The sequence below is a fragment of the Teleopsis dalmanni genome, chromosome X, assembly GCF_002237135.1.
Source record: "Teleopsis dalmanni isolate 2A chromosome X, ASM223713v2, whole genome shotgun sequence".
NCBI lineage: Eukaryota > Metazoa > Arthropoda > Insecta > Diptera > Diopsidae > Teleopsis > Teleopsis dalmanni.
Genome location: NC_051848.1, coordinates 46338053 through 46365709, shown reverse-complemented (window position 1 = coordinate 46365709; position 27657 = coordinate 46338053). Strand labels below are relative to the sequence as shown.

Below are 27657 nucleotides of genomic sequence, written 5' to 3'. Positions count from 1 at the left end.
TTCAAATAGGAAATAATATGGGAATATAGGGAATAAAGAAAAAGAAATAGTAGTGAGGAAACTTTCAAATCCAAGAAAACAAAATTTTTTTATCAAGTTAATCCTTGGTCCACAGCGGAAACATATATTGGTTTCCATAATTTTTGGACTGCAAGTGTCTGATTTTGAATTTAAGCAAATTTAAAACATGGATTCACATGTTACCGTACAAAGTCATCGTACACATCCAAATTAGAAAGATAGTTTCAAATATTCAAAAATTTGATTCAGTAAAATCTTTTACCAATAGGAACTCTTCTTCTGACTTTGCACATTTATATATTGTGGGATGTTGGAATAGCGCACCGCCTATCCACTGGCCCTACTGAACTTGGGTTCTTTTTCGTCCAGGATTCTCGGATGTCGTTATTGAGTGAAAGCCAAAGTGGCTTTAATACAGACGTTTTGAATTCTCTTTAAACGTACGTTTTGACGAAAGAAAGTAAATTCTTAGTATAAACTATTGATTTCAATAGAGAGGTTCTTATCGAAAAGTCAATGTAATTGCAACAACAAATATTTTTTTTTATTATTTACAATTATTTCTTAGCTGACCATTTAACTGTTTTGAGTATTGCCAAATACCCATCATCAGTGGTCTTTTGGAAATATTTCTTATAGTTAATTATTCGTAATAGATATTCGCAATATAGATTATTTTGAAATTGGAGATTAGAGAACAAATTGAAAGAATACCAAATCAAAGTTAAATGTTGTTGTCTTTAATATAAATGGATTAGAAAAATTCGTGTTTATTTAACTTGAAAGATTTTTATTATGAAAACGTCAATAATGATATACGAATATGTATTTACCCAAATAGCTTAACAAGTTATTGTGTTCAAAATATATGAAAATAATTTAAGATTCTTATAATTTGCTTAAAAATATGCGTAAATAATTTTCATGCTTTATCAATCAAATTTGGTTGTTCTCCGTTAAGAGTGACATCGACTGATTCACTGTCAGTCCCGGCAAAAGCTATGGAAACAATTTCAGCTGGGGCGTAGTTGCTTTCCGCAGCCATTTCCGCTTTAGTGTCGGCACCTGATAATTTGTAATCCGGTAACTGTGTAGTATCTGATTCAGGGCAATCATCCTGTGCGGTATCTATAAGGAATGCCTGCAATAAGTTATTATCATCCATGACTTTTTTGGCAGCATCAACAACGCTGTTGGTAGGTTTGCGCTCACGTGTCAGAATCCAAATATTTTCTGTAACATTTTTGGAATAGTTTGTTTCCACATAATCAATTTCTCAAACATGTTCAAAATGCTGTGATGTGCAATCATGAAATTCATGATAATTTATGCGGTTACTGACTAATGATGAGGAATTCAAGGTGTCTGTTTTGATATGAAAAGATGTGCGATGCGTGCTACGGTGTGCTTCACTTTGAGGCGTTACGATGAGGTATTTTGTGCTGTCATGTGGTATGCCAAGGTGTTATATGGCGTGTATTTTTAGGGCTAAAAAATTTTATGGCATGAGCGAAACACGCGGTTACAATTATTAAATATCGCACGGTGATATTTAACGTAATTAGAACTTGTTTTCCTTTTTACTGATTTCATTTAGAAAAATCAGCACGTTTCACATAACCAATTATGCTCCAGCAACGACATATATGAACACGCGTTCATCTGAAGCGTTTGGATTGGATTGTTTCATACCGTATGTATAAGCTGGGGCAAAAAATAAAAATTTGCTTAACAAGAAAGAAAAAAAAACGTGATAAACAAAAAACAAAAAACAAAAAGACGCTGCCATAGCCACAGCCGCAGCCACTGCCGCAGCCACTGCGGCAGCCACTGTGGCAGCATAAACGAAGTGAAGTTTCGTCCGCCTACATTGCGTGAGCGCATCAATTAATTATGGCGAATAGAATAATTGCTCTGCGGTCTGCATTGCAAATCAGTTAGTTGTCATAGCACGATACACGTTCCCTTGTACCACTGCCAGAGATGCATACTAATTAACGGCAGACACGTACCGTACAGAACCCTACTACCGCACCGTGCAATGTACGCATGTAGCTAAAGCGGAACTTCAGTCCGAACCCATCTGCTTTTGTAATATGTTATGTGCTATGGATTGTGCATGTCCAGTGACGAAATACACAAAGTGAGATACTTTAATGCATGCAAAACTTTTGCTTTTGCTATTGTTATTGTTTTTGTTTTTGTTTTCACTATTGATACCAACGAATTAATTATTAAAGATAAAAATGTGCATACATAAATGGGACAAATTTTCCCACTTTTTTAAGTTGTAGATCACAAAATTGTGATTTGTTTCCGTCGTGCACTGCCAATGTGATGCGAAGCCGCACTGAATTTGAATTATTTAATGTATCTATTAGTTTCTGTTTTTGGACTATTCGTGCGATGCGGAAATGTACGCCAGTGAATGAGTGGCGGAACAAAGGAATGAGTGAATGAAAAGCTGACTGAGTGCTGTCTTGCATGTCCTTACTTGTGTGAGCAACAGTTGAAAAGTTCGTACAGCTGTAGACGAGCGCATAGGATGTATAATCAGTACCCAAAACCAAGTAATTCGGCTTATCGACACTCTCTGCAGTGGAAAGAGAAAACATATTGTTTTACGTTCAAAGCACCGTGTATTGAATGTCATCTACTTACGATTCTTGGAGAACTTAACTGCTAATTGACCCGGTCCAAGAATTTTGGCAGTACCAGTAACGTTTGATTTGCTGTTAGTGCTACAAAAGAATAAAAGAATTAAAACCATAGTCTTTAAATTAAATAATTTCTGAATTGAGGGAATAGGAATGTGAGAGATTATATTTATATTTTCAAATTATATATTAATTATATATACACAATTTACACAATATTTAGGTGCGTACTTATAAATATTGAACGGAAATACGATAGAAAAAATATCACAATACTGACAGACAGCCCAGCAAAATTTCAGACAATACGCAGACAAACTAAAGGATTGTCACACCAAGAAAAGGATTGCTACACCAATAATGGAGTCGGAACCTTTTTGTAGATTTTGCGAAGAGAATGAAGAGTCAGCCACACATGTGCTATTAGAATGCTCTGCACTAATGCACAAACAGAATAGATTCCTGGGAACGTATTCCATTTACTTAACAAGCAATAATACTCTGCAAAGTAGATTCTATACTATTTTTCATCGATGCAACAGGGTTTAGAGACGTACTCTAAACCCAGAAGGGGACACAATAGACTTGACAGTCGCAGTGCCACATCCCTTAATAATAATAATATATAAATTATATCACATACAAATTATATTATATATAATTAAATTATATAAATAAAATATTTTTTTGAGATGATAGTTTTAATTATAATTATAATATTTAGGAAGACCGTTTTCAATTTAGTAATTTTAGTATTGGGAGTTTATAAGAGAAATTTAATTTTTAAAAAATTTATTTTATTATTGACTGTATAGTATATTGTTGTTAAAAAGCAAAAACATTTTACGTAATTAACATATCATATACTAAGGGCAAGTGCTTGAATAAAGTTATGATTTCTGATTACAACCATGAAATTCCATCATTTCTCAATTGCACAGAAGTGAGGTCGTTCTATTTCGGAAACCATGGTCTGTTTTACCAACGTAACCGAATTGGGCTTTAAATGTATATAAAATTTTTTAATTGACTTAATAATATATTCAGGAGAATTTAAAAAATATTACATATTTAACAAATAATTTATGCAACAAAGACGAGAACGAGACGTGAGTTCTTTTTTCATTATTTTTAGTTAAAATAGTTTTATAATTTCCCCACCTTAATATAGAGTACATGTATTGATCCAAACTCATCCATTAATTTTGTTTTCATACTTACAAGCGATTGACAGCAGTATTGACCACATAGACGGTGTCATTACCTTTGTTTGTATAGCGGGCATACATACACTTCTTTCCAATCTCGAAAAGGAAAGGATATTTCGAGTATTCAAACCAAATTCCCATGTACTGAAAATAAAAAAAAATTGAACTCTCATTATATCATTAATCATTATATCATTATTGAAACTATACAATCAAGTAAGACATATTTTTTAAGATTTGATTTTATAGCATTGTGCAGTAAATGGATTGGTCAATAATAAATATTTTTCACGAAACATTGAATTTTTTTAAGTAAAGACTCTTTAACATTTTTTGATTGATATATAGTAGATCTACAAAGTTTTTAAACAAAAAATATTACATAAATTCTATGAAGAAGTACTTTTAATATTATAAAAATAGAAAAAGTGAGCTGTGATATTTAGTCTAAAAACTAATCTAATACTAATAATCTAAGAATAGATACTAAAATTGATACTGCCACTGGTGACTGTGAAGAACCTACTGTATAACTGAGTTAAGCGTAATAGGACTGAAAGCTATTGATTTAGGCCTACTAATTTTACAGTACATATATTTGCTAAGAAGTGAATAACCTACATATTAATGTAGATATTGAGAGAAAATTGGGAGGGCAGTTTTAGGCAAAGAAAATATCACAAATACTGTAAATGTTACGGATGATACTAAATGGATGAAGAAAATCGATGTTCTAACGAAGACATGGATAAATGGATATTATTGCAGAGTTAAATTTATTTAATATTTTTAGTTTTTTAATGTATTACTAAATCTCTGATAGATGACCCCTAAGATCATAGACGTGCATAATTTTTTTTTTTTGAAATATTGTTACAGTAGAAAACTTTCTAAATTTAAAATGAAATTAGAATAAACTATGAATATTATTAATAACCGTTAATTACATATTACAGCATACCTACTAAACAAAAGTATTAAGCTTCGTTAAAAATATATAATTGTAATAAAACTGAAATATAGTCTCCGACTATAGTACAAAAAATGTATGACAGTCGACAATTACTCTCTTAGTTGATCGGTATCAAACGCGTTGATATATATATATATATGTATATATATAGAAATTTATTGAAACTCAATAATAAAATTATTTAAGTATCAATTTCAGACAAAAAACTTTGTTGTACAAAACGTTGCAGAAGAAGAAAAATAATAATTTAAATTATTTCTTATTGTATAGTATTGTCAATAGTATTGCCATAGTATTGTAAGTGTTCAAAAGCATTTGTATATAAATCACTTATATATAATTTTCCTTTATATTTTGTAAGTTGATCTACTAGATGATTCATGGATGGAAAACTGACTAACTTCAAGCAAATATACGGATGGACAGACAGTCGAGCTATGGCAAAACGAGTCATCTTGTCTAGGCAATCAAGATTAAGTGTAGCGTGTCTAAATATTTATATATGCAAAATATTTATTACAGCAGGTATGAATATATGAATAATATGAATATATGTCATTCTATATATGGAAAGTAGTTTTCATCGGCGTATGTTAAATTCAGAGACCTATCAATCACTTCGCATATGTAGGAAAGTTATAGAGGACGTACGATGTTCTTGCTTAATTGAAATATGATTATTAAATAAATTCGTTTTCTTTTAAAATATTATTAATTAGACCAAACAAATATTTAAATAAATTTTATAAAGCATTTTGAGTTAATTAATGCGTTGCTTTTGGAGTATTTACTCTAAACAGTGTTTAGATAAAAATGGACATCGAAATATCAATGCCCAAAAGTAAACATAACTATCGTATATTTTAAAGAATAAAACTTAGATTTGATTTCCATTCAGAGATGGAATAATTAATGGAATAACTTATATGGCTTAGTTGGTAAGTAGTGGTGGAGGGAGGACGAATTCTCCCCAATTAGCTAAAAGAGAAAGCCGTTTTGAATCCACAAAAAACCTCGTAATAGTGGGTAGTAGATAGAGGGTCAACCTAGAACCAGCCAGAGGCATTAACAAAGGTAAGAGCTTAGTAATAGGATATATTTTATCACAAACATTTTAAGTTTGCTAAGTTGCGAAGAAGAAAAATGGATTATTGGGCCAGAAATGATTTTAGGGTAGTAATAGAATATAGAAAAAATCTTGGCTTATAGCATTATGGATCTTAAAAGTCAAAATTTATAATTATTATAATAATTATTGGAGTTTAAATAGTTAAATTTCTATAGTACAAAAGGTTGATAAAAATATTTTAATAAACTTAATACATCCATTTATCATTATAGTCCGAAATTATAAATTCTTGGACTGATCGTTTGGATCATAAAAAGTTCACTCTGCCCAATAGCTCTAAGTTAACAAATTTATATTTTGCTTTTCTTGTTAATTGCCCTTATTATAAGGAATAAGGACATTATTATATGGAGTAAGGTGAATTTCGATCGTTATTAGCTTCAAAATCTAAAGGTTGGATTAATTTATAACATAAAGCCCTTAACAGCTTCCTTCTCTAACTAATTCTCAAAGAAATTTAGTTGTATTATATGCTGAAATCTTTTGACTCTTAAAGACCACTTTCCTTCTATTTCTGACAACTCTTTGGGAAATGTCATATATAGATTGATTGCTTTCAGAAAATGTTTCTTACTATTTTTTTATTACTTGACTTAATTATTTATGCATATATATATATATATATATATATTAGGATTATATGTCTTGTACATGAAATTGTATACATTTTATCATCGATAATTTGAGCACATTCCACATAAGAACTATATCATATCCAAAAAATCGTTGTTAGCTAATCATAGAATACGTTCATAGAGTATGTTATCACAATTTAAATGTTTTTCTAATTAAAATCTATCAATTATATTCGAAAAACTATTGAAGAATATGTATTTTTTTCGTAATTCTATTGATTATCATCAATAAAAAATTACTTAAAAAAATTCCAGACATAACTGATATAAACAAATTAGTGCAAGTGTACATCAACTTATAAACAAAACTGTAAGGAATAAAATAAAAATATCTACTGAGACCTGCACTTAGTGCCATGAACAATTATTGAAGCAACTGCAAGAAGTACAAAACCGAGTCCCACTGAAGTCAAGCAAAACTATTTGTTCAATCAAGCGATAAATGCGAAAAACGAACCGTTTCTGAGTAAACACGTCTTGGGATTCAGTCTCAGATGCAGTGTCAGATCCACTCGTTGCTGCTCAACAGACAAAATTTGTTGACATTACGCAAATGAATCAATAATTGAGTTTAAACTGAAACTGTTTATGTTCTAAGAAATATGAAAGCAGTTAAATTAAATTGTTTTAAAATTCTTTTTATATTATTATGTTAAGTACACAAACTGATAACAAATTACATTGAAGATTAAATGAAATTATATTTAAACATTAATACATCCAATATTTTTCAATATAACTTTAGTTAAATCATTTAAAATTTTAAAATGCCAAAAAATACAGGTATACGATAGACACATCGTTTTACGCCTATGAGTTCAGTTTTTCATTATAGTACTTGAAACACCAGTGTTTTGTTTTTGTGGACAGTCAATGACGTATTCTCGAGCCAAGAGCTGTTTGCATTACTTAAATCAGGCTATTTCTATTGAGAATTCGGTAAAATTTTTTAAATCAATTTTTGAGGGTTTTTCGGAGTTCTCAAAAAAAGGTTCTTTCAAAAATTGTAGTCCTACTTTTTTGCGATGACTGGACAGCTGACATTAGCTGAGATTTTTTTAATATTTTCTCTTCCTCAAAAGCAGCAAATTCAAATCTATTTAGAACGCCATTTAGAAAACAAAGCATATGTATGTAAATGTACGCCTATATATATACTATATGCCTAATATGGATTTATAGATTCAAGGGTTCATTTCTTCTAGATAGAATATGTATTTTATCTGCACCACATTTTGACTTCTCAGAAGAAGCAGAGTGTGTCAGTCCCTTTCATTGATATTTAAATAAAATACTGAAAAAATTACTGATATAGTTTATGGTCGCGCCGTGACAAGACATCCAATCTGTTATACAATTTCCCTGGTATTCTTATTATAGTTGTTTTACAAGTTAACCAGTTTCTTGATTCAATACCCAATTATAGGTGAACAGATGTATTTTATCTTGGCACAATTGGTCTTATTTTTGCAACTCATTTTGACTTCTTTGAAAATAAATAGTACATCAGATCCATACAGATTAATATGTAAATACCTAGAATGTAACCGATATAGTTTATGGCCATGTTTTGACGTGCCGTCCAATTTGTTTTACAGGTTTTTTTGTATTCTAATTGTTGTAGCAATCATATAACGAATATGTTATTGTGTCTGTTATCCTCATTCAGTTATATTAAACAGAATAAGAAGAAATGAGTTTTAACATAAGAGGATGGATATGATTGTTAGAAATTGAAGTGGTATCCATGTAAGGAATATATTGGTGAGTTTGTTAATCTCGATCAAAGATATAATACACAGTTGTAGGAGTTAAGATATAACATATGAGGATAATTAGGCTTTGATAACTGTTTGACTATTATTAAAGAATTTGATATCAGTTTCTTTCATAAATTTTTTCAAAACTATACTATGTAATAGTAAATGTCATCACTTTCACTTGAAATAAACTGGCAAAATTTGATGTTACGTGTGTTTCCATATGAGACAATTACACAGTCATAACTTAAGTCTTAAAACTGTCAAGTAGAATTAAGTTAAGTAATTGTACGACTTTAGTCAGTGTTAAGTCTTAAGTACTGACTGTAAAATCTATCCTAAATAATGTTTATAGCAGATCTGGGTTAAATTATTGCTTAGTCTGATGAAGTGATAAACCATAATCCAGTCAAGGCGTAGAGAGGGGTTTTGAAGAAACCTTGCAGTTAATAGAGAGTAAAAGTGTTCAAGTGTACTGACACAACTAGCTTCAATATAATAATAAATATTAAAAAAAAACATTACTTTAATTGAAAATAAATATTTAAGTATAAAATATTTTTTATTATTAAATTATTAAATATTCTCATATTTAATAACATCTAGATCAGATGGGATGGTGGAACACTACACATATTAATTAGTTATTATATTTAACTTACAGCATCAACATCAAACTCTTCCGGTATTTTCACGTCCGGGCAGGTATTTGGAAATGGAACTTGAGCACAACCCAAAGCAAGTATAATCATCCCAATACTTTAGCACCAGAAAGCGTAAATAATTAAGTAATTATTATAAAATTATTCTAATTATTGGATTATTATATTGTAAGTGTTATATGTTAATTATGTTTGTCGCTTATAATGGATTTATATTAACTAACTCGATTAGTAATTGCTATTCATCAAGTTTTTTATTTAAAAATGTTGATAAGTTTATATTCATTACACATATGAACAATAGCTAATAATAATTCATTATAAAAAAATTTATTTTATTTATTAGATTATCATCACTTCTTATTATTCTCACCTTAATTTGATAAACATTTTGATTTATATTTAGTTTAATTCAATTTTACACAAATTTTTAATTATTTTATTTATTATATTAGCGAATTTAATTCACAATAAATTAATTAAAAAATTATTTATTAACGAATTATTATTTAATTTGCTTAGAAATCAAAGTCAATTAAATGCAATATTTATTAGAGCAAATTTAATAAATTCGCTGAAACCCGATTGTATCGCGGATCATCGACTAAAATTAGTGCGCCTCGCGTTCTTTATTTATATTGAATTTGAAGAGCATCAAACAGAGAGAGCACTCGCAAACAAAGGGGTAGTAGATAAGAGTTGCCTCCAAGCGATGGGTACTGCAAAGCGTTGTACACTAATTTTCTAATAATTTTAAATGATAGTAAATATTAATACATAAGTGTCATATATGTCTCTAAATATATACAATAAAAGGTTTTTGAAAGAAATTAAAAGTATTAAAATTCAATACCCATAGAAGAAATCACTATTATTATTCACGCAATTATATATGTGATCAGTAAATGGTCAGATAAAGCAAAAGTTAGTCAGAAATTATAATTTTCGAATAGCTCAACTCATATAAAAACAACTCTGCGAAAATTGATTTACAAGTGACTCAGTGAGCCATTGATTAAACTAAGTAGACTAGCGACTTTACATATCTGCATAAAAAAAATTTAGATATTTAAAATCATATGATTGGAGAAGCCCATTCACGCAACCGTAACGATGCTCAACGAATGGGCTGTTCGAAGAAAATATATCTGGATATCGAATATTAGTAATTGTAACAGTTTTGTGAAAATTGACTTCCCCGTAGTTCAACATATCTGGCTTATCTAAGTAGACCAACCACTTCACTATATCATGGACAATAATCAATTGGAATTATATCACACAATTGTGTACATTAGTTCATGCAATTGTAAAGGTGGTAATCGAGTGACCTGTTCAAATATAAAAAAACAAACTGAAAGCAAAATTTTCAAACTACGACAATTTTTTAAAAATCGACTTTCAAGTAGTCTAATATATCTGTTTCATATAAGTGTACCAACCACTTCATTTATTCCCAGAAAAACTATATGATCTCTTCTCACATTGCGCCGCCATGTTTAAAATAATATTATTGCGTTCAATACCATTTAACTGGGGATCGAAAATGACATTAATCATGGAATTATATCATTTCCGATTGACTATAATATCGGCAGTAACTTTCAAAAAATATGGATCATTTTAAAGTATATTCTTAATATAAATTAATAGCAAATTCTCAATATGGGCACCACAAGTAACAGCGTCAAGGTTCTAGAGAACATTTTTTGGAATAGATATATAACATCTATAAACATTTTTATAATTTGTATTTTTTGAGTATAATTAAAAGGTGGGCATTTGAAATGAACATGTGTACTAATTCGTACTGAAATTTTATTAAATATTATTTTAATATTATATATTATAGTATGCTAATATTATTAAATACATAATAAAAAACTTGATTCCATTTATGAACACATTCATACCTGCCTTTAAATTTCCTAGTTAAATAGTATTAGAAGTAGTGAATGTGTTATATAAAGACAGTTGTTTCACTAAGAGAGGCAACACCAATAGTTTTTCATTGCAAAGTTGAATGATCACCTCTAAAATAAAAAATCAGTTGGGTTTTGCTTAATAAGTAGGTAGACGAAATAATCAAAACTGAGTCCACTTTAAGAAGTGTACAGGCTAAAGGTTAACTCTTGCTCTTGTTGAAACTATTTGGCTAAATTTGAAACATTTGACTCAATTGAATGAAAAAATGTATGAGGAAATATCTGTAAAAAGAAAAAAATCTTTACTCAGACTTAGAGATAGCATGTACTGAACCAAGGGGCTTTATGTATACTCACTTAAAAGCAAAATAAATGTTTGTTGTTTCTTATATTAATTAATTAATTCGATTGTTTTTAATTATTCAACTGAAACACATTGAACCTTTGAAGTGTTTACATATGGTATATATGAGATTCTTTCATAATTATTTTGTTTCTAATCTGCTAGACCCCATCACCCGAAGTGAGTTTTAGCTTGGAAAATACTATTACTTGTAAAGGCTACACTTTTGCCTACGGAAATATTTTGTGAATAGAAAAGCTAACCAAGTGGAAGTGTTATTTGCTTAAATATCGAATTTATTTTTTAGGCCTAACTTTTTATCACCTATTATCATCTTGAAACATATTTCTGGCAACAAACTACATAGTAGTTGCACCCATGAGTGCGCCAAACTGTATATAATATTGATATTGAATTATTAGAGAACAGCTTGAGGGCTTAACATTATAAATGCTTTATCAGAATTTATTAACTGATACTTCTTTACTCAATTTTTTTTCCATAAAAGCTTTGGTTGATTATAGTAAAAATATTCCAATGTAATGGAACTTGTTGTTGTTAAGGAGAACTATAAAGACTATACCTGTTTTAACGAAAAGCAATATTAGTGAACCTAACACAAAATAAAAAAAGTAATGTTATATGATATTATGTATTATATACTTGAAAAAATAGGTTTGTGATGGCAACTCTGTTTTTATAAATTTCATCAAAGATGCACATATTCTATATGAGAGAACCTGAAACAATAAATTTATGTCGGTTGCACATAAATAATTGCTGCTGTGATTCAGTAACCGGTGGTCTTGTTTATGTTTTTCAATACTTGATACAACTCTCCTCTCTCTCTCTTTAACACCACTTATGGAAACTTTTTTATTATAAGAATATATTTAGATTGTCTTAATATTTGTATTACTTTTAATATACATATGTATGTTATATTGAAAATTTTAAAATTATATGATATTAAATATAAAAACTAATAAAGATATATCGGAATGGTTTTAATTAAATCGAATAGTTATATATTTCTTATTGAAATCATTGAAAAAATGTAAGGTTGATTGTATTTTTAACTGCGAACTAAAGACTTAAAAGTGCTCCAATTCAATTTAAATATTCGAATACAAATCAATAAAAATCAAAAAAGTTGCAAATCAAGGATCTATCTAATATTTTTTATTATTATCTTTATATTTTTAAAGATAATGGTTTCTTATATACAATATATAGTTTTCTCAAGTTTAGGTATAATTTCTGCAATTATATTTTAAGAGTTGAACTGTATTGTGAAATTTTATTTTAAGCTACGAGATCCATTCTTACTTATATTTCGGAACACCATTATAATAAATAGCCTCATCTCTTTTGTGTTAATTTTATCAAATGTTTTTAAAGGCTTTTCAATTTAATTCTATATACTATCTATATTCTACTCTATATTTTATAATTCTTATATTGAGTATATAATTGTGCTCAAGTGCCATTCCCAAATATGTGCCCCGACGTGAAAATCTCAGAAGAATGCTGTAAGTTAAATATTATAAATAATTTTGCATTATGCTTGGCGATCCCATGTGATCTAGAAGTTATTAAAATGTTATATAAAAATTTTTACCAATTTTATAATAAATAAATTCAATTGAACCTATATTTACATAATCATTCACATATGAAAAGAGTTGGAGTTGGAGAAAATTTGAAACAATATTGTTCACTACGCTGAGAGTTCCAATAAGACTTATGGCTGTTTCTCAAGCGCAGTGACATGCTATGAATATTTCATCTTTGTTATATAACAAACCTAATAGATTCTTTCGAACTCAGTTTCATATGTTAAACAAGGAGATTTTCGAAAAGTAGTGAGATACAATAACAAAAATTTTTTTTATATTATTTTAATTAATCAAGTTTTTGGCTGACCATACACCTGTTTCGAGTATTGAAAAATATCCACCATAAGTGGTCTTGGAATTATTTCATATATTAAATTATTCATAAATAATTTTATGAGACTGCAAGTACTAGGAATCAAAATAAAAAAAAAAACAAAAAAAATTTGTAAGTTTCATATAAGTTTATGTTATATAATAGTTTATATAAGGTTTTGTTGTTGCTTTTTCATTACTCTTCGAACCATTCTAGTTTCTTTTTATCATAAGGCGAGTCATATTATTATAAAACTATTAGCATTAAAGACATGCTGAAATATAATTGAAAAAAGTGAACAGATACATTTTTTATGATAATCTTATTAAATCATTTCGCAGCTTTTACACAAAAATGTGGTATCTAAAATACATATTTAGTATTATTATAATTCTGAAATTATCGCAGATCAAGTTCCATTTTATTCTATTTCTGAATAAATGTGCGTGTTTGGTTGGTTTCACTATAAATAAAATGAAAGTTTTAATTGTTAACTGTTATAATTTTCAGTATATTATTTTCAGCTTAAAATGATTCTATTAATTAATAAAAAAAAACTTTATTTAAAAAGTTTTATGACCTTTTGATCCCATTCATATAACATTTCCATATATCAAACAAAACCTGTTGCGAATGGGTGCTTATCTATTCAGCAGCTCCAGCCATGTGATTTTCAATTTACAATATATGTTTTAGATAAAGATAATATAGATAACACTAAAATACGGTACGTGCTTCGCTAATGAATCATTTAGATTAAATAATTAGAAATTATAGTTTGTTCTAACTGAATTGCCATAGAAACTGAAAGCAATGTGAGTAAATATTCTTTTAAATGAGAATTAATATTATTTAATTAATAATATTATCACAATCACTGGATCCCGATAAACAATTAAATAGTTGACTCTAGTTGTACTAAACCGTTTTTATTGCTCTAGATTCTAGCAATCGTCAATGCAAGGACACTCTTTTTAGGGATAACACAATAGATCTTATAAGCTAAAGTTTATATTCTTGCTCTATTCTACTATAGTAAAAAATCAAAACAACTAAAGCCGTTAAAAACTCAACTGTGGTCAGTAGGAAGCCACTGTATAATACCAATAATTTGGATTTCGGAGTACCAAGGAATTACAATTAAACTAGTTAGAAAAGAATCAGAAGTATCCTTATAAAGTGTGCTTGTGACATATCTATCATCATTTTTCAAAAGTCGTAGAACGCAAATGAAAAATTGTGTGGAGTGGGCTGCGAAATACCCAAACTAACAAGACCAAGCAATAATTTATTGAGAACTAAAATCGTAATTGACAGAACCAAATGTATTGGTGACAAAACTTATTGCAGTGCTAACAGGCCATTGGTCGGTGGGCACCCATGCCAAAAGCTTGGCATGGATAACCACCAGTAACGTAAGAGAGAAAATGAAAAAGAAACAACTGAAAAGTTTTTTATAAATAGTTAGTAAGGCAAAGACTTTATATTATGGAAGCCAACAAACTAAAAAATCTGCCAGACATCTCAAAAATAGATCTTTAAAAAGTAATATTTCATATTAATCATATAGGTTGGTTTTAACACCTCAGATTTTCATGAAAAAGCTTGTGGACCAATTAATTACACAGAAGAGGATATCGTTTAGCCGAAAAAACTGTGAAACCCGCACAAACTAAACTTAACTTGCAGCGATATTTGTAGAACATGCAATGAGCCGAAGATCAAAGAAAACTCTATGGCATCTACTGTGTAACTGCTCGGCTCACTTGAGAACTCGACAAAAATACTTGGGAGGCTATCAGTTTTACAGGATTGGAGCACAAGCCTGAGCTTGCTGTTGAAATTCTAATAAATTTCGCTTATGACACGCGCAACCTAAGTGATCGCTAATAATAAAATTCTGATCTGGTATCGCAATGGATCTTAAAGGTCTACGCGTGAACTTTTTGGTCTGCTAGCATAATCTAACCAAACCTAATCTACTTACTTTCTTTAAGAATCAATTAACGAGGTAATAACCACGGGATATGATTGGTTTTATAAAATTTTTATAGTATCTACCGTACTTTCATATCCTTGATGATACATTTATATCGTTACACATATGCAAAGTTAGGAGATTGGTATTAAATACAACTTCTTACCCTGATCTGTAATTTTTTTAAAAGCTTTTCAGCTTTCACTTTATTCTGAGAATTTGTGTTTATAAATAGGAATCCATTTCCTTGCTTACTTTAAGGACATAATATAATTAAGTGAATACAAATAAATCTAATAGAAATTAATAAGAAAATATTTTTTATACTATTTTGTTATTCTAATATATTTTTTTATTTTTATTTAGTTTTTTTATTATTTATTACTTAAGCCAATTACACAAATGCTCCTGAAACATTCTTTTTTTTTTACATATTTACACTCCCTTTGCGTTACATGTGCAGCTCATAGACATTTCCGAAATATCATTAATTTTCGGGACAATTATTTTGCTCAGTTTTTTGCAGCATATTCAAGGATAATTGTTTTGATGTGATAACATCCTGTGCAGTCTTCACAACTTCATCGCTAGGGAAACGGTCACGCGTCAAAATCCAGATGACTTCTAATTATAAAATATAAGAGCATTAAAAAGAATAATAATTAATATATACATATATAAATATGAGTATAAATATTATCCAACTAAAAAATTGTATTAATTTGTTTAGTGTAACTTTATATTTATATGAAACTGTATTCGATTAACGTATTTCTGTACTCAATTTATTTTTCAATTATCACATATTTTTTAATTACTTTCGGAACGCAATAAAAGCATAGGTCCAGACCGGACCACTCTGCCCAAATAAAACATAATCAACTTTCATGCAATGAAAAAAAAAAAATAATGCCAGCCGGCCAATTTCGAATAATGTTTACATCTCTGCGCAATTTCCAGCTTTTTATACTTTTTCCACTCATATTTCGCAATTCCTAAAAGCAAATCAAATATTGAATGTTATTTTAACTCTAATTGGGGTTTGTACTTCACAGAAATTCTACGGTCCGTGCATGCAGCGCAGATACATTTAGTTATTCATAAATTTCAATTTGTGGCCGTGTATTTAAATATGACGTATTAACTTTACGGTGTGCGGAACGTAAATAACAAAAATCATTTCATTTTTAATCTCTGCTTTTAGGCGCTTAAAATAGGATGCTTATATAAATTGTGTAGAAAATAATTACTCATTAAGCTTGAAGTTTTAAAGGCAACCACATGCATTTTTAATCAATTAATTCTTTGACTATCTGTTCAGTTCTGATCAGAAGTTTTCTAAATTATACGACTTTTGATGTGTTAGCAGAAGTATATTTAGTAACAACATAATAATAATAAAACAAGTTATATATATTATAGCTTCTTAATATAACCATAAAGAAAATTATATGAATTCCAGATAGGAATAATATAGGTACAATATATCATTTACATATTTTATTTTATAAATGACACCACGATAAAGTTTCACATCAACTAAGAATGCAACTGTCACATGACTACTATCTCCTACTTAGTAGTTACATCTAGCATAGATACTTTTATGTCGAACACAAGTATCAAAATTCGGGTAGTGGTAGTTCAAAAGTTGCAGTACCAAAAGTAGTATTTTTAAACTATTTCTATATATACTCCCACCTGTCGATATTTGTTTGCCTACGTGTTCTCAGGATTTCACAGCGACGTTGGGAGATGCTCTATGCTTACGATAGCAATATTGACAAAACTATGATTCCGATGATAGAGCATTATGGACCAACATACCAATATTGGGACCAATAAAAATCACTGTACAGATTGGAGGGCCGCAGTTTCATTGTTTTAACAATTCAAATATACATTTATTTGATATATCATAAAAATAAAATAATGTAGTTTTATAAAAGAATAACAAAATAAAGTTTGCGTAATTGTTGTAGATTAGAAACATGTCGAGCGCGAACCATGGGCCGCGTGTGAACAGACCTGCTTTAGAGCATGACAAAGCATACAATAGCTAGTAAACTCGGTGTATGAAAGTACTATGTTGGCTTAAAAGTTCCAAGATTGACATAAAAGTAACGTCTGTATCTAATAACCACATATTTTTTAAAAATTACTTACCTTTAAACAATCAGATTTAGAAGACAACTACTCTAAATTACATTTAGAATTTTATGATCATTGAAAAAATTTGTTCAGAAACCACAATGGCTTTAATGACGTTACTTTAGTAATTTTTTAAAATAATGGGTTTCAAGCAATTTGGAGTGTTAATTTATCTATTTTCTTTTCATAGAAAAAAATATCAATATGCCAAACTTTGGCTTGATAAATATTATCTGAACTTTGCTCAATCGAAAGCAACCGTAAAACGTCAATTTTCAGGCTATATAGCTGTGCAGACGTTTATTCGACAATCCACGGACAACCGTGACTAAAGTTTTTAGAGATACCTGATACTCATAACATATCGAAGGAACGTGACACCCGACCAAAGGTGAAAATCTGATGCCATATTTGCTCACAATTGACCAAAGACAATAACATATCAACGTTTCAGAAAGTAAAAGATTCTTTAAGAAAAAACAAACCTTATTCTGAGTCGACATGCGACAATATATGGAACATGATCTATTACTTCACTAATGTCGGATTATAGAGTTTTTGTTCAAAATAGAATTACGTACGTTTTTGAATATGTTTTAAAAAACTACTGTTACCGATATTTCGACTGTAGTCTATCTGAAAACGACGAAGTAACGGAACTATGAGTTTGTGTTTGGTACAAATGCGTTCAAAATAAAACAAACACGACGCCAGGTCTGGAAGCCTCAACAAGTGATAATAATTCAAAAGTTTATGCTTATTATATGCGGAATTACTGTAAGAGAGGGTACTGGGAAAAGACCAATGTCACACTGGTCATATGAAATGAATTTTTCGAATGTTTTGAATATAAAACGCATGGAAGTTGAATTTGTTTAGAAAATTTGTAGTTCATATCTATAATGCTGCAAAAGTAATGTGCTTGAAACATGGTCCCATTTTTCTATATCCGAGATTTTTCATGATCTGAAGACCACTCAAAGGACAAAGTTTTATAAAAAATTTATAATATAAAACTAGTAGTTTCTTATAGTAAATTGAGTGAAAATTAAAGTTTAAACATATATTCTTTAAAGAAATTAAAAGTTCTTGTAATTTTTAGTTCACACATCATAACTCAAGTACAATCAAGTCCTTAGTTTCAAAGTTTTGTTCCACTGTCAAGCATCTTTCGAATGACAAGAAGTTGTGAAGCCAAATAATATTCATTTAGAATTTATCATTCAACTTCTCTGTGAAGTTTGTTTTGTTGTTATTGAATTTTACGAGTTACTTCTATTTTTAATAAACAATAAAAAATCCTGCTTTCAACTTTATTTTTGCTCAAATTGAAAACAATACAAAATAATAAAAAAATTCAAAAATTGTAACAAAATTTTGGAATTTAAAATTTACAATAACAAAACAAACACAACAGAAATGAACTTCACGTCAAGCAGAATCCAACGTTACCGAAAAAAAAACACTTCTGAAATGAAGTTCTCTCAACAAAACATAAGTAAATACACCCATTGTGACAAAAAAAAAATAGAAAAAGGGGGCTTAATATTATCCTACACAAAATGGGTATAGTACGTTATAAAGTTGCTAAAGACAACTACCTATATTTCCACTCACGCGGATTGCTCTCCTACGGATGCTCAAATTGTCACTTCATTTTATTCCCTACCGAAAGCACTTAATCGCCATTGTGAATCAATCATTTCCTATTCTCGAGACATACACTCACTAAAATCTACTTCTTACCAAAAATATCATCGCTGTAGACTAACTCCCACCACTGCCAAATAAAAGTGGCAATATTTACGGTAGTTAAAGCACTTAAATCTCTCATTATTGAACCAGAATTAGTAAGAGAATGAAGGGAAAATATTGGTGGACTAATACAATTCGCAGATATTACTCTCATATGGGTTCCCGATCATAGAAACTTTGAAGGAAAAAAATCAACACTGATCTCCACGTTCTTCTTTCTTCGGGATAGTAATAAGAATATTTCCGAAATAAGGATTTTTTTAATATACACTCCAATTCTTTAGACACCAACCTATACTATATTGAATAAATTTGGTAGTAAATGGATTTCACTTGCAACATATCATCGAAAATAAAATCTGATTACGGGATGTAGGTGTTCACAACTGCTATTATCTTGGATACGGGGCTAGTTTCATAATGTCATGTTGGCTGTTAATTGCACCTAAAGTTACGCGAAATTAGTATTGAAATTTACTTTTTCACTCAAGCTGGAGTTGCATTATATGACTGATTGCTGTGGATCAGGAAGCAACAGAGGTGTATATGAACGTTGCTCTTCAACAAGAAGAAAGATATATCCAAATACATAATTTCAATTGGAACAGGCGGAATAATTTTCTAACAGGTATCTATGAATAATCTATAATAATCTTTAATAATGTCTATAATAATCGTTACATGCGTACTAAGAACATCATGGTATTAACTAAAAGTAATCTCTACTTTCTGCAGTTAACTTATAAAAGATGGAAGTCATTCACATTGTGCAAAACATCCAATCGATTAGATCTTCATATAATAATACCAGGCTCAGGAAACTCATTAATAACTGCTTAGATACTATTAACTATATTATTAACTACTTAAATGAAAAAGCAATTATCATACACTATCTCTGTGACCGCACAACCTTGTCTAACAATAAATTTTTTTTCAAAGTACCTACTTTCTTGACAGTCTGTCAGACTGTTTATCAGTAAAATCAAAAGATCTCTTACACTATATAAAATCCATTGAATAACTATTATTTATTATAGAGTTATCTTACGAGAAATGTGGTATTAAAACGGTAATTATGCGAGGCAGAAGGGAGTCTGATGATCAGCCACTGTAACCAACAAACCACATAAAGTTTTTTTCTTCGTCTAGTTCAAGTACTTATATCATTCCTTAATGGATATAATTCAAGATACTACCCGATCAACCTTTCTAATCAATAATTGACATCTAAATATTTTCTATGTAAACAATTTTAATGACCTTCTTAAAATATTCTTCAAACATAAACGACATACAAAGATCTGTTTTATATATATAAAAAACTAACTACATTTGAAAAGAATATGCACTAAAATAGCTTAAAATTGTGTTTCTATAAGGGATACTTAATCGACAAATCAATTAAAAATTAATCACCGACGTGTTAAGATGAAGACTAAAGTCCTACACAAAAATATGTGAAATACTCTATATGCTTTATAAAGTATAAACTTAAATTATATTGTATTAATTTACCCATGTGTGTGTTTGGGATACTATTTATGCCAGAACTATCTATTATATTCTATTTTAATAACTTTTTAAAATAGTGAACATATTGCAATTCCGATTTCCTGGACATACCGAACTCAACGGATATTTTTTCGTTTTCGTTTCGGACATATGTTATCAGCAAATTGGAACTCTTTGTATGAAAACCTCCAACAATAGCTAAAGTAGACGGTCCAGATGTAACATTTGAGTAAGAAGTATAAAATTTGTATATATATATAAGTTAACGCTAGATGGCGTGAGCAGTTTGTTTCTGTCAGTGTAATTTATGTAAAAGGTCAACAACTTTAAATTTCGATGTCTTCAAGAGTAAGCTGTATCAGCCTGTAGAGTAGTGCAAGAAGTTGCTGAGAATAGCTATGAATACGTATGTAATTAGTCTGAACATAATATTCCTTACCAGTGGTGAGGAAAATACAACACACGATGAGTATTGGATGAGTAACAGCGGAAATACAGAAATCATTTGGTGTCCACTGCAATTGGGGCAGTTAACACGATTATATATATATTCTGAGTATATCTCAAATGTTTCACCACGAAGTTAGAATATACGTATTTTGTATTTGCAGAAAAATTTATGTGCTTAAATAATTATTACAAAAATATGGAGAGTCTTTCTGTCTTTAGCAACTTATTATTTTTTAAAGTTTCATAGACCTAATGATCTCCAACTTAACTCTTTATATACTCGTAAAACTTAAAATTATGCGTACATAAAGTCAGTACCACGCACTCACATAAGTGAAATAAAATTTGAAGAAAAAAATCTTTAAGTTTTGAAGGTTAATTGAATTCACTTTAACTAAATTTTTAAGATTTAAACATGAACTCATTAAAGCAATTTCTAGTCTTAGTTAAGTTTATTTTCATGGCCATTAATTTGGGGTTCTTGACTTTAAAAACTGGTCAATGTCTTAAATTAGATTTCAGTCGTGAGTAATCTTAAGTTTTAATTGTGGTTTAAAATTTGATTACCTAAACTAACTCTAGACTTGAAATGATTTCCAGTGCAAAAGAGCAAGTAGGTGATTAACGAGTTCTTTGGAAAACAACATTTAATTTCGGCCCATTTCATGACTTTGCAGTTCAAAACGTCACTATAATTTAATCACCTCACGTAAGTGCTTTTGTCAGCTGTGGCTCTGAGCAAACTCTCCACAAACCCCAGTTCTTTAAGCGCCAAGTCAGGAATTTTTCGCACGTCACTAAGTTTATGCATAGCAGTTTCAAGTTCAGAGCGAGAATCTAAGACTGCGCCAAACAAATTTTAATTAAAGCTAACACACTGGTTTTTCTTAAAAATGCAGAGGTAGCCAACGTCTACACTTTTAAGTCTCATGAAACAGTTTAAGATTTCAAGTTGCGGAAATCTTGAATTGAAATTACGGATTGCAGATTATTTTTGACTAAAAACACATTTTTAAACTGATATTAATATGCTGCTTAGGGGACGACTTTGGTGCCACAAATTGCCCGCTTCTGAATTGTTTCGTCAATGAGCTTAAATAAACATTATCTGTTTGCATGCATGTTTATTTATTTATTTTGCATTCAATTATACATTCTATGGAATAATGTAACTCATGGCATTCTCAATAATAATATTTAATATTTAATCTGTTATTTACTAAATAAATATCAAGTGAACGTTGAATTAGAACTATTAGTTTGTAAGTGAAAAAAAAACTACTTACTTGTATGAAGAAGACCTAGAATATCGACGCAAGAGTAGACGACTGCATAGCTTGTGTAATCCGTACCCAAAACCCAATAGTCGGAACCGGCTGAAATAAATTATATTTTGTTAGTAAATAATTTCTTTCAATTTAACTGTTAAAAATAATATAAGTCGAGTGTTCAAAAAAATAAAAAAAAAATCTTTTCATATAAAGAAAAGTAGCTTTGCTTTTGGCAGACAAAACTTTTATAATTTTTTATATGAAAATAGTAATATTATCAGAATTAGAGACCAGCTTTGAATTTTCAGGCTCTTTACAAATTTTATATTTGGATTTCTTCCGCCATAGTTTACAGCTCCTCAGCTTTGCTGAGATGAAGAATTCTTTTTTTTCCTATTTTCTTATGACTTCATACGCGTCTCTCGTTTGCGTCCACAAAAAGCCTCAGGATCAATTTTTAAAAACATATATACTTCATAAACACAGCTGAGAGGTAAATATACTTTACGTCAGTTTTGCAATTTAAGAGCCCAATATTTTAAAATTGATATATAGAAGTAAATAAATATATAAATTTTTTAATATATATTGAGTTATACTAACAAAGTTTTATTCTGTGGTATGGTTTTAAAACAAAACTTTTTCAGTATAATAAAAATGGTATAATAGACATTTTAACCTCTTAATTTTATTTTATGTACATTACCGCAAGATGTAAATATCATTTGTTTTCTATCATAAAAAGTTTGCGATTTTGACTTTCCACCACAATAGCAATCCCAACTGATCTATTAATTTCCTGTATACTTTCGATTTAAAAGTATATTAATTACGCCATAATGAACATAGTATAGATACCCTATAGATTGATTTACATTCCCAGTTGTAGATAGACATAAATAAATAGATGACATATTTGCTTGGCTCTTTTACTATGTTCTATTATTACTCAGATTCCAATAAGATTAAATCATATTTTGATATATAATGTACTGTATCATATATACATGCTGTGTGATGTGTACATATCAATATATTATACAGTATGATATGTACGGTTTAACATATAGTATATTTTTCACTTTTAAATCATACCCGTTCAAACTTTTAGTTACACCGAATCAAATCAGGAAGTGGTTCGGTTAGTAAATTAACTAACCGGTAGTCGTTTTACTAGCCAAAAGAATTAACTCATATTTTGCTTACAATAATATATAATATATTATAACAGTACTTAAACCGATAACATCACTGTCAAAAAATCATCTCAAGTTACTACACAAAACGTTGAGCATCTATTGAAAAAAAAGATATAAAGCAACAAATTTCCAGGGCTTGATCCAATAACAGCGGAGATTCTATTAAAATTGACAAAAGATGCCATTTAATGCGTTACCCATTAATTGGGAATTAACCGAATTCGCAATGGCCGCAAACCATACTAACTGCTTCTTTAAATTTAAAGACACAGATCTATATCACTATTACTTTTGAAAATTAGTTAATAGTATTTTAAAAATTAGTAAAGTATATCTTCAATCTATTATTGAAATATCAAATTTTAACCAGTCGCATAAATTTATTTATTAAAAAAATTCTCAATAAATGATTAAATACAAAGAATCATTAATATAATTAATTAATATAATCTAAAAATTTTTAAAAGATAAAAGACTTCACTCTGCTATATATCTTAAAGTAGCACAAGGTCTTCAACAAGGTAGACTGTAAGTGTAATTAAAAAAATACAAGTATTCTCGTGTCTAACGCATATGACGTTTTGAATCATATTTGTCCGAGCCATTTTTATGAGTCTGATAATTTTTCTTAAGTTATACGTACTGAAACAGACATCCCTCAAAACAATATAGTTCATCCTACATTATATCACCTATACACTTTCACAATCGTATTTAAATATATACAACTATTGCCAGATGTACATTTGACACTGTTATCGAAATGACAAATTGAAAAACGAGATGGTAAATCCATTGAAAAGCATGAGGCACATAAATTTTGTTATTAAAACTTTTCCTATGATAGTGAATAATTCCGGGTAAGCCAACACCGAGACTACTCCTTTTCTACCAAGTTTATGTTAAATTGCGATAACAGACTTTACATATAAGCTAAAAAATAATCTACAACTTCAAAACTCATTATCGTAAGAAGTAACCATATGGTATAATGAAAAATTTGTTCCAATAGCTGATTATATCAAAATCCGTTGACAAATGGATCTATCCGGGAAACCGAAATTGCTTCAATTTTGACATATAACAATTTTTAACTTCGATTTTGTGTGATCAGAATACCTGATAGTACTACTGATAGAAAAAAATGTTTTTAAGCAAAATCTGGTCTCAAAATATCAGGGACCATAGATGATAAAAATAAATTGAACTTTTTTCTTAGTCCCTGCATAATAGTAAAAAGGTATGATATTTAATAGCAGATTTGAATATATTTTCACAGTTTTTAATGACTTTATTTAAGCGTTATTGATTAATATACAATAGAATTAGCTATATAAATCTTAAGTCAGGAGAATCATAGTATTACAACCCACGGAAAGTTAACATACAATTGATGCAAGAACCATACTAACTGTTTTTTTGAATCTTATTATTAAAATCTCTAAACTATATTGAAGACAATTAAAACGAGGTATTACTTAGAGAATTAACTGGAATATGTGTACTCCACTTATAGAATACGAAAGTTGTTACACAGAGTCTGGGCTTTGAACTAAACTTTAAACTAAACTAAATTTTTGAATGATACCCTGATACTAATATATAAATAATTAATAATAAATAATAATAATAACTAAGTGCTATTAATAATTTATGAAATTTTTTTTAGATAAATTTTAAATTCAAGGCACTAATCTACACAAATATTTATAAATTTTTTACTAATTAAATTCTTAATGAATTCTTAAGAAATTGTTATTTTTTACTTTCGAACTGATTGTTTTTTTAGAGATAAAAAAATTGTTATTTTTTTGTAAATTATTCAAAATTAGTTTCTTTGAAGTTAAAGATAGATACACATTTTTTGTAGCTATATATTTACTATATATTCATAACTATGATATCTTTTATTAATAAATTAAGAAAGTAACTAAAGTTATCTGCAATTTAAATTTTTTAAAAATTTATATAAATTTATATAAATGAATTCTACTAATCCACCAAAATAGTATTAAATATATTTATAAATAAACTTTTAAGAAATTAATATTTATCTCTTTCAAGCAAATATATTTTTAAACATTAAAAATTAAAATTTTTTTAAAAATTATTTGATATTATGAAAATTTAATGTTTATGTAAATATATATAAATATTAAATGTATATATAAATAAATTTTTAAGATATTAACAATTATTTCCTTCTGACTAAAATATTTTCAAATATTAAAAATTAAAATTTTATTTAAAATTATAAAAATAGATACTATATTTATTTCACTAATTTACTAAAACAGTACTAAATTTATTTAAAAATAAATTATTTAGAAATTAATGTTTATTCCTTTAAAGCTTAAATATTTTGTAATATTAAAGATTTGAATTTTTTTTTAAATAAAACAAAATTAATTTCTTTAAAATTCATATTAAAATTCTATAATAATTAATTAACTCACATTTTTCTGTGTCTATCACAGACGAACTATATATTTATAACTATCTTGTTTAATAATACAAGACTGTATACTAAACTTATTATATTAATTGTGATTATTAAAAATTATTATTATATTAATTTATTAAAATTGAGTAATTAAATTAATGAAGTTATCTGCAATAACTTAAGTTAATTGTTTCAGTTTAATTAGGTTAGGTTAGGTTTTAAAAGTATATAGCGGCATTTTGTTATAATTCAATATTCTAACATTACCTGGTATATTGTCAAAAGTCACGTAAAGCTTAGCTGAACTTCTCTCAACAGCAGAACCATTTATTTCGTCACTTCTTCCGGTACTAATTTATTTTGATTAAAATTATTAAAATATTTTTATTCAACGTTAATGTACATAAAAAAAATTAAATACTTACAAGCGATTAACTTGATGATTTTTAATAGATATCGTGTTATTCGACAAAACTCCATATTCTGCATAAATACACCTGCCGAGAATTTCAAAGATGAAAGGATACTTCGAGTATTCATACCAACGTCCTACGTACTGAAAACATATTTATATGAATGCTATAGTAGTGCAGAAAAAAAGAGACATTATCTTACATCTGCTGCACGAAAATCCTGGACTGTTGTTATATTTGTAGAACAACGGCCAACATCAAAGACCTGAGCTCTCACAGTTTGCATTACAACAACAACAATAACACACAAGATTCTATGGTATATATGTAATTGTAAAATATTTAATGAAAGTTCATCTTTGAATAACTCAATAAAAGGGGAAACCCCTTTATCAACTCACTTAAGCATTTTGTTAAAAAAAATTTATTTTAATTTTGTTTAAATTTGAATTCTTCAAAATTGATAGAAGATTCTTCAACTCGGTAGCTGCAAGACTCTGCCGAACCTGCTCTATTCACACCTAACTTGCAACTGAAGTGCCGCCTTTGTTGTGCGAGCTTAACATGAAAATTCAAGCTGCGAGTATCTCGCAATCATTCTATCTACAATGTCGTTACTAGTTTTTATTACTTTATATATAATGTCGTTTTGTTTACTTTTATCTATGAGAGAGCAAAGCGAATATAATACCGCACTGCATTTTCATAAAAAATTATTAAATTATGAAATATTTTCACAAAATTTTTTATTTCGCGTTCGCATTGCAGTTTGAAACTACGGTGGCGGCGGTACGGGAGCTACAGCAACTCTGCCAACAACAACAATAACTACAGAAGGTGCGAGTAATTAACTCGGTCGAGTGTAATTACAATAGCTCGTTACTAGTCGCGGATTGATAATAACGTTTCCAGGGCTATTAGTAGTCTAATTAGTTTTAGGTTGTGTCGCAACTTGTAAAGAAAATTTATCTTCATTTGACTTTTATTGCATTTCAGTATGCGCTTTTGTGATATTGCAGTTCAGTGCCGTTTGTCTTGTTCGCTTGTTCGCTGTGATAACAAATTGACACAATGACAAATTACAAGGAAATTATATAAATTTATTTTACTTCTCTTTTAGCAATGGAGTCCTCGATGAATCAGTGATTCATAACCAATGCATTCCATTTTTGTTGGTCTCATGCAATGACTCTACAATCACTTACACCCATTTTGTTGAGTTCATCGATTATGTGAA

General features: G+C 28.9%; 2 protein-coding genes across 2 annotated transcripts; both read right to left on the bottom strand.

Annotated features, from left to right (window-relative positions):
* Positions 1-829: 829 nt before the first annotated feature.
* Positions 830-9461, bottom strand: LOC119662224 (apolipoprotein D-like). Its single transcript, XM_038071802.1, has 6 exons — positions 9419-9461; positions 9046-9142; positions 3900-4030; positions 2683-2762; positions 2516-2614; positions 830-1254 (listed from the first exon to the last, which is right to left on the bottom strand). Exons 1-6 carry the CDS (start codon positions 9433-9435, stop codon positions 944-946), a joined length of 735 nt encoding a protein of 244 aa, XP_037927730.1. The 5' UTR covers positions 9436-9461; the 3' UTR covers positions 830-943.
* A 6098-nt stretch (positions 9462-15559) lies between these two features.
* On the bottom strand, positions 15560-27002 carry LOC119689757 (apolipoprotein D-like). Its single transcript, XM_038104658.1, has 6 exons — positions 26822-27002; positions 26623-26734; positions 26433-26563; positions 26275-26357; positions 22381-22470; positions 15560-15847 (listed from the first exon to the last, which is right to left on the bottom strand). Exons 1-6 carry the CDS (start codon positions 26827-26829, stop codon positions 15711-15713), a joined length of 561 nt encoding a protein of 186 aa, XP_037960586.1. The 5' UTR covers positions 26830-27002; the 3' UTR covers positions 15560-15710.
* Positions 27003-27657: the final 655 nt, after the last annotated feature.

Coding starts and splice junctions, on each gene's coding strand:
- LOC119662224 (XM_038071802.1), bottom strand. Junction 2,763..3,899: donor AATACTGCTGTCAATCGCTT/GTAAGTATGAAA, acceptor ATTCTTTTGTAG/CACTAACAGCAAATCAAACG. Junction 2,615..2,682: donor AGTTAAGTTCTCCAAGAATC/GTAAGTAGATGA, acceptor TTTCCACTGCAG/AGAGTGTCGATAAGCCGAAT.
- LOC119689757 (XM_038104658.1), bottom strand. Junction 22,471..26,274: donor GACTTTTGACAATATACCAG/GTAATGTTAGAA, acceptor AATTTATTTCAG/CCGGTTCCGACTATTGGGTT. Junction 15,848..22,380: donor TCTAGGTCTTCTTCATACAA/GTAAGTAGTTTT, acceptor TTTTATAATTAG/AAGTCATCTGGATTTTGACG.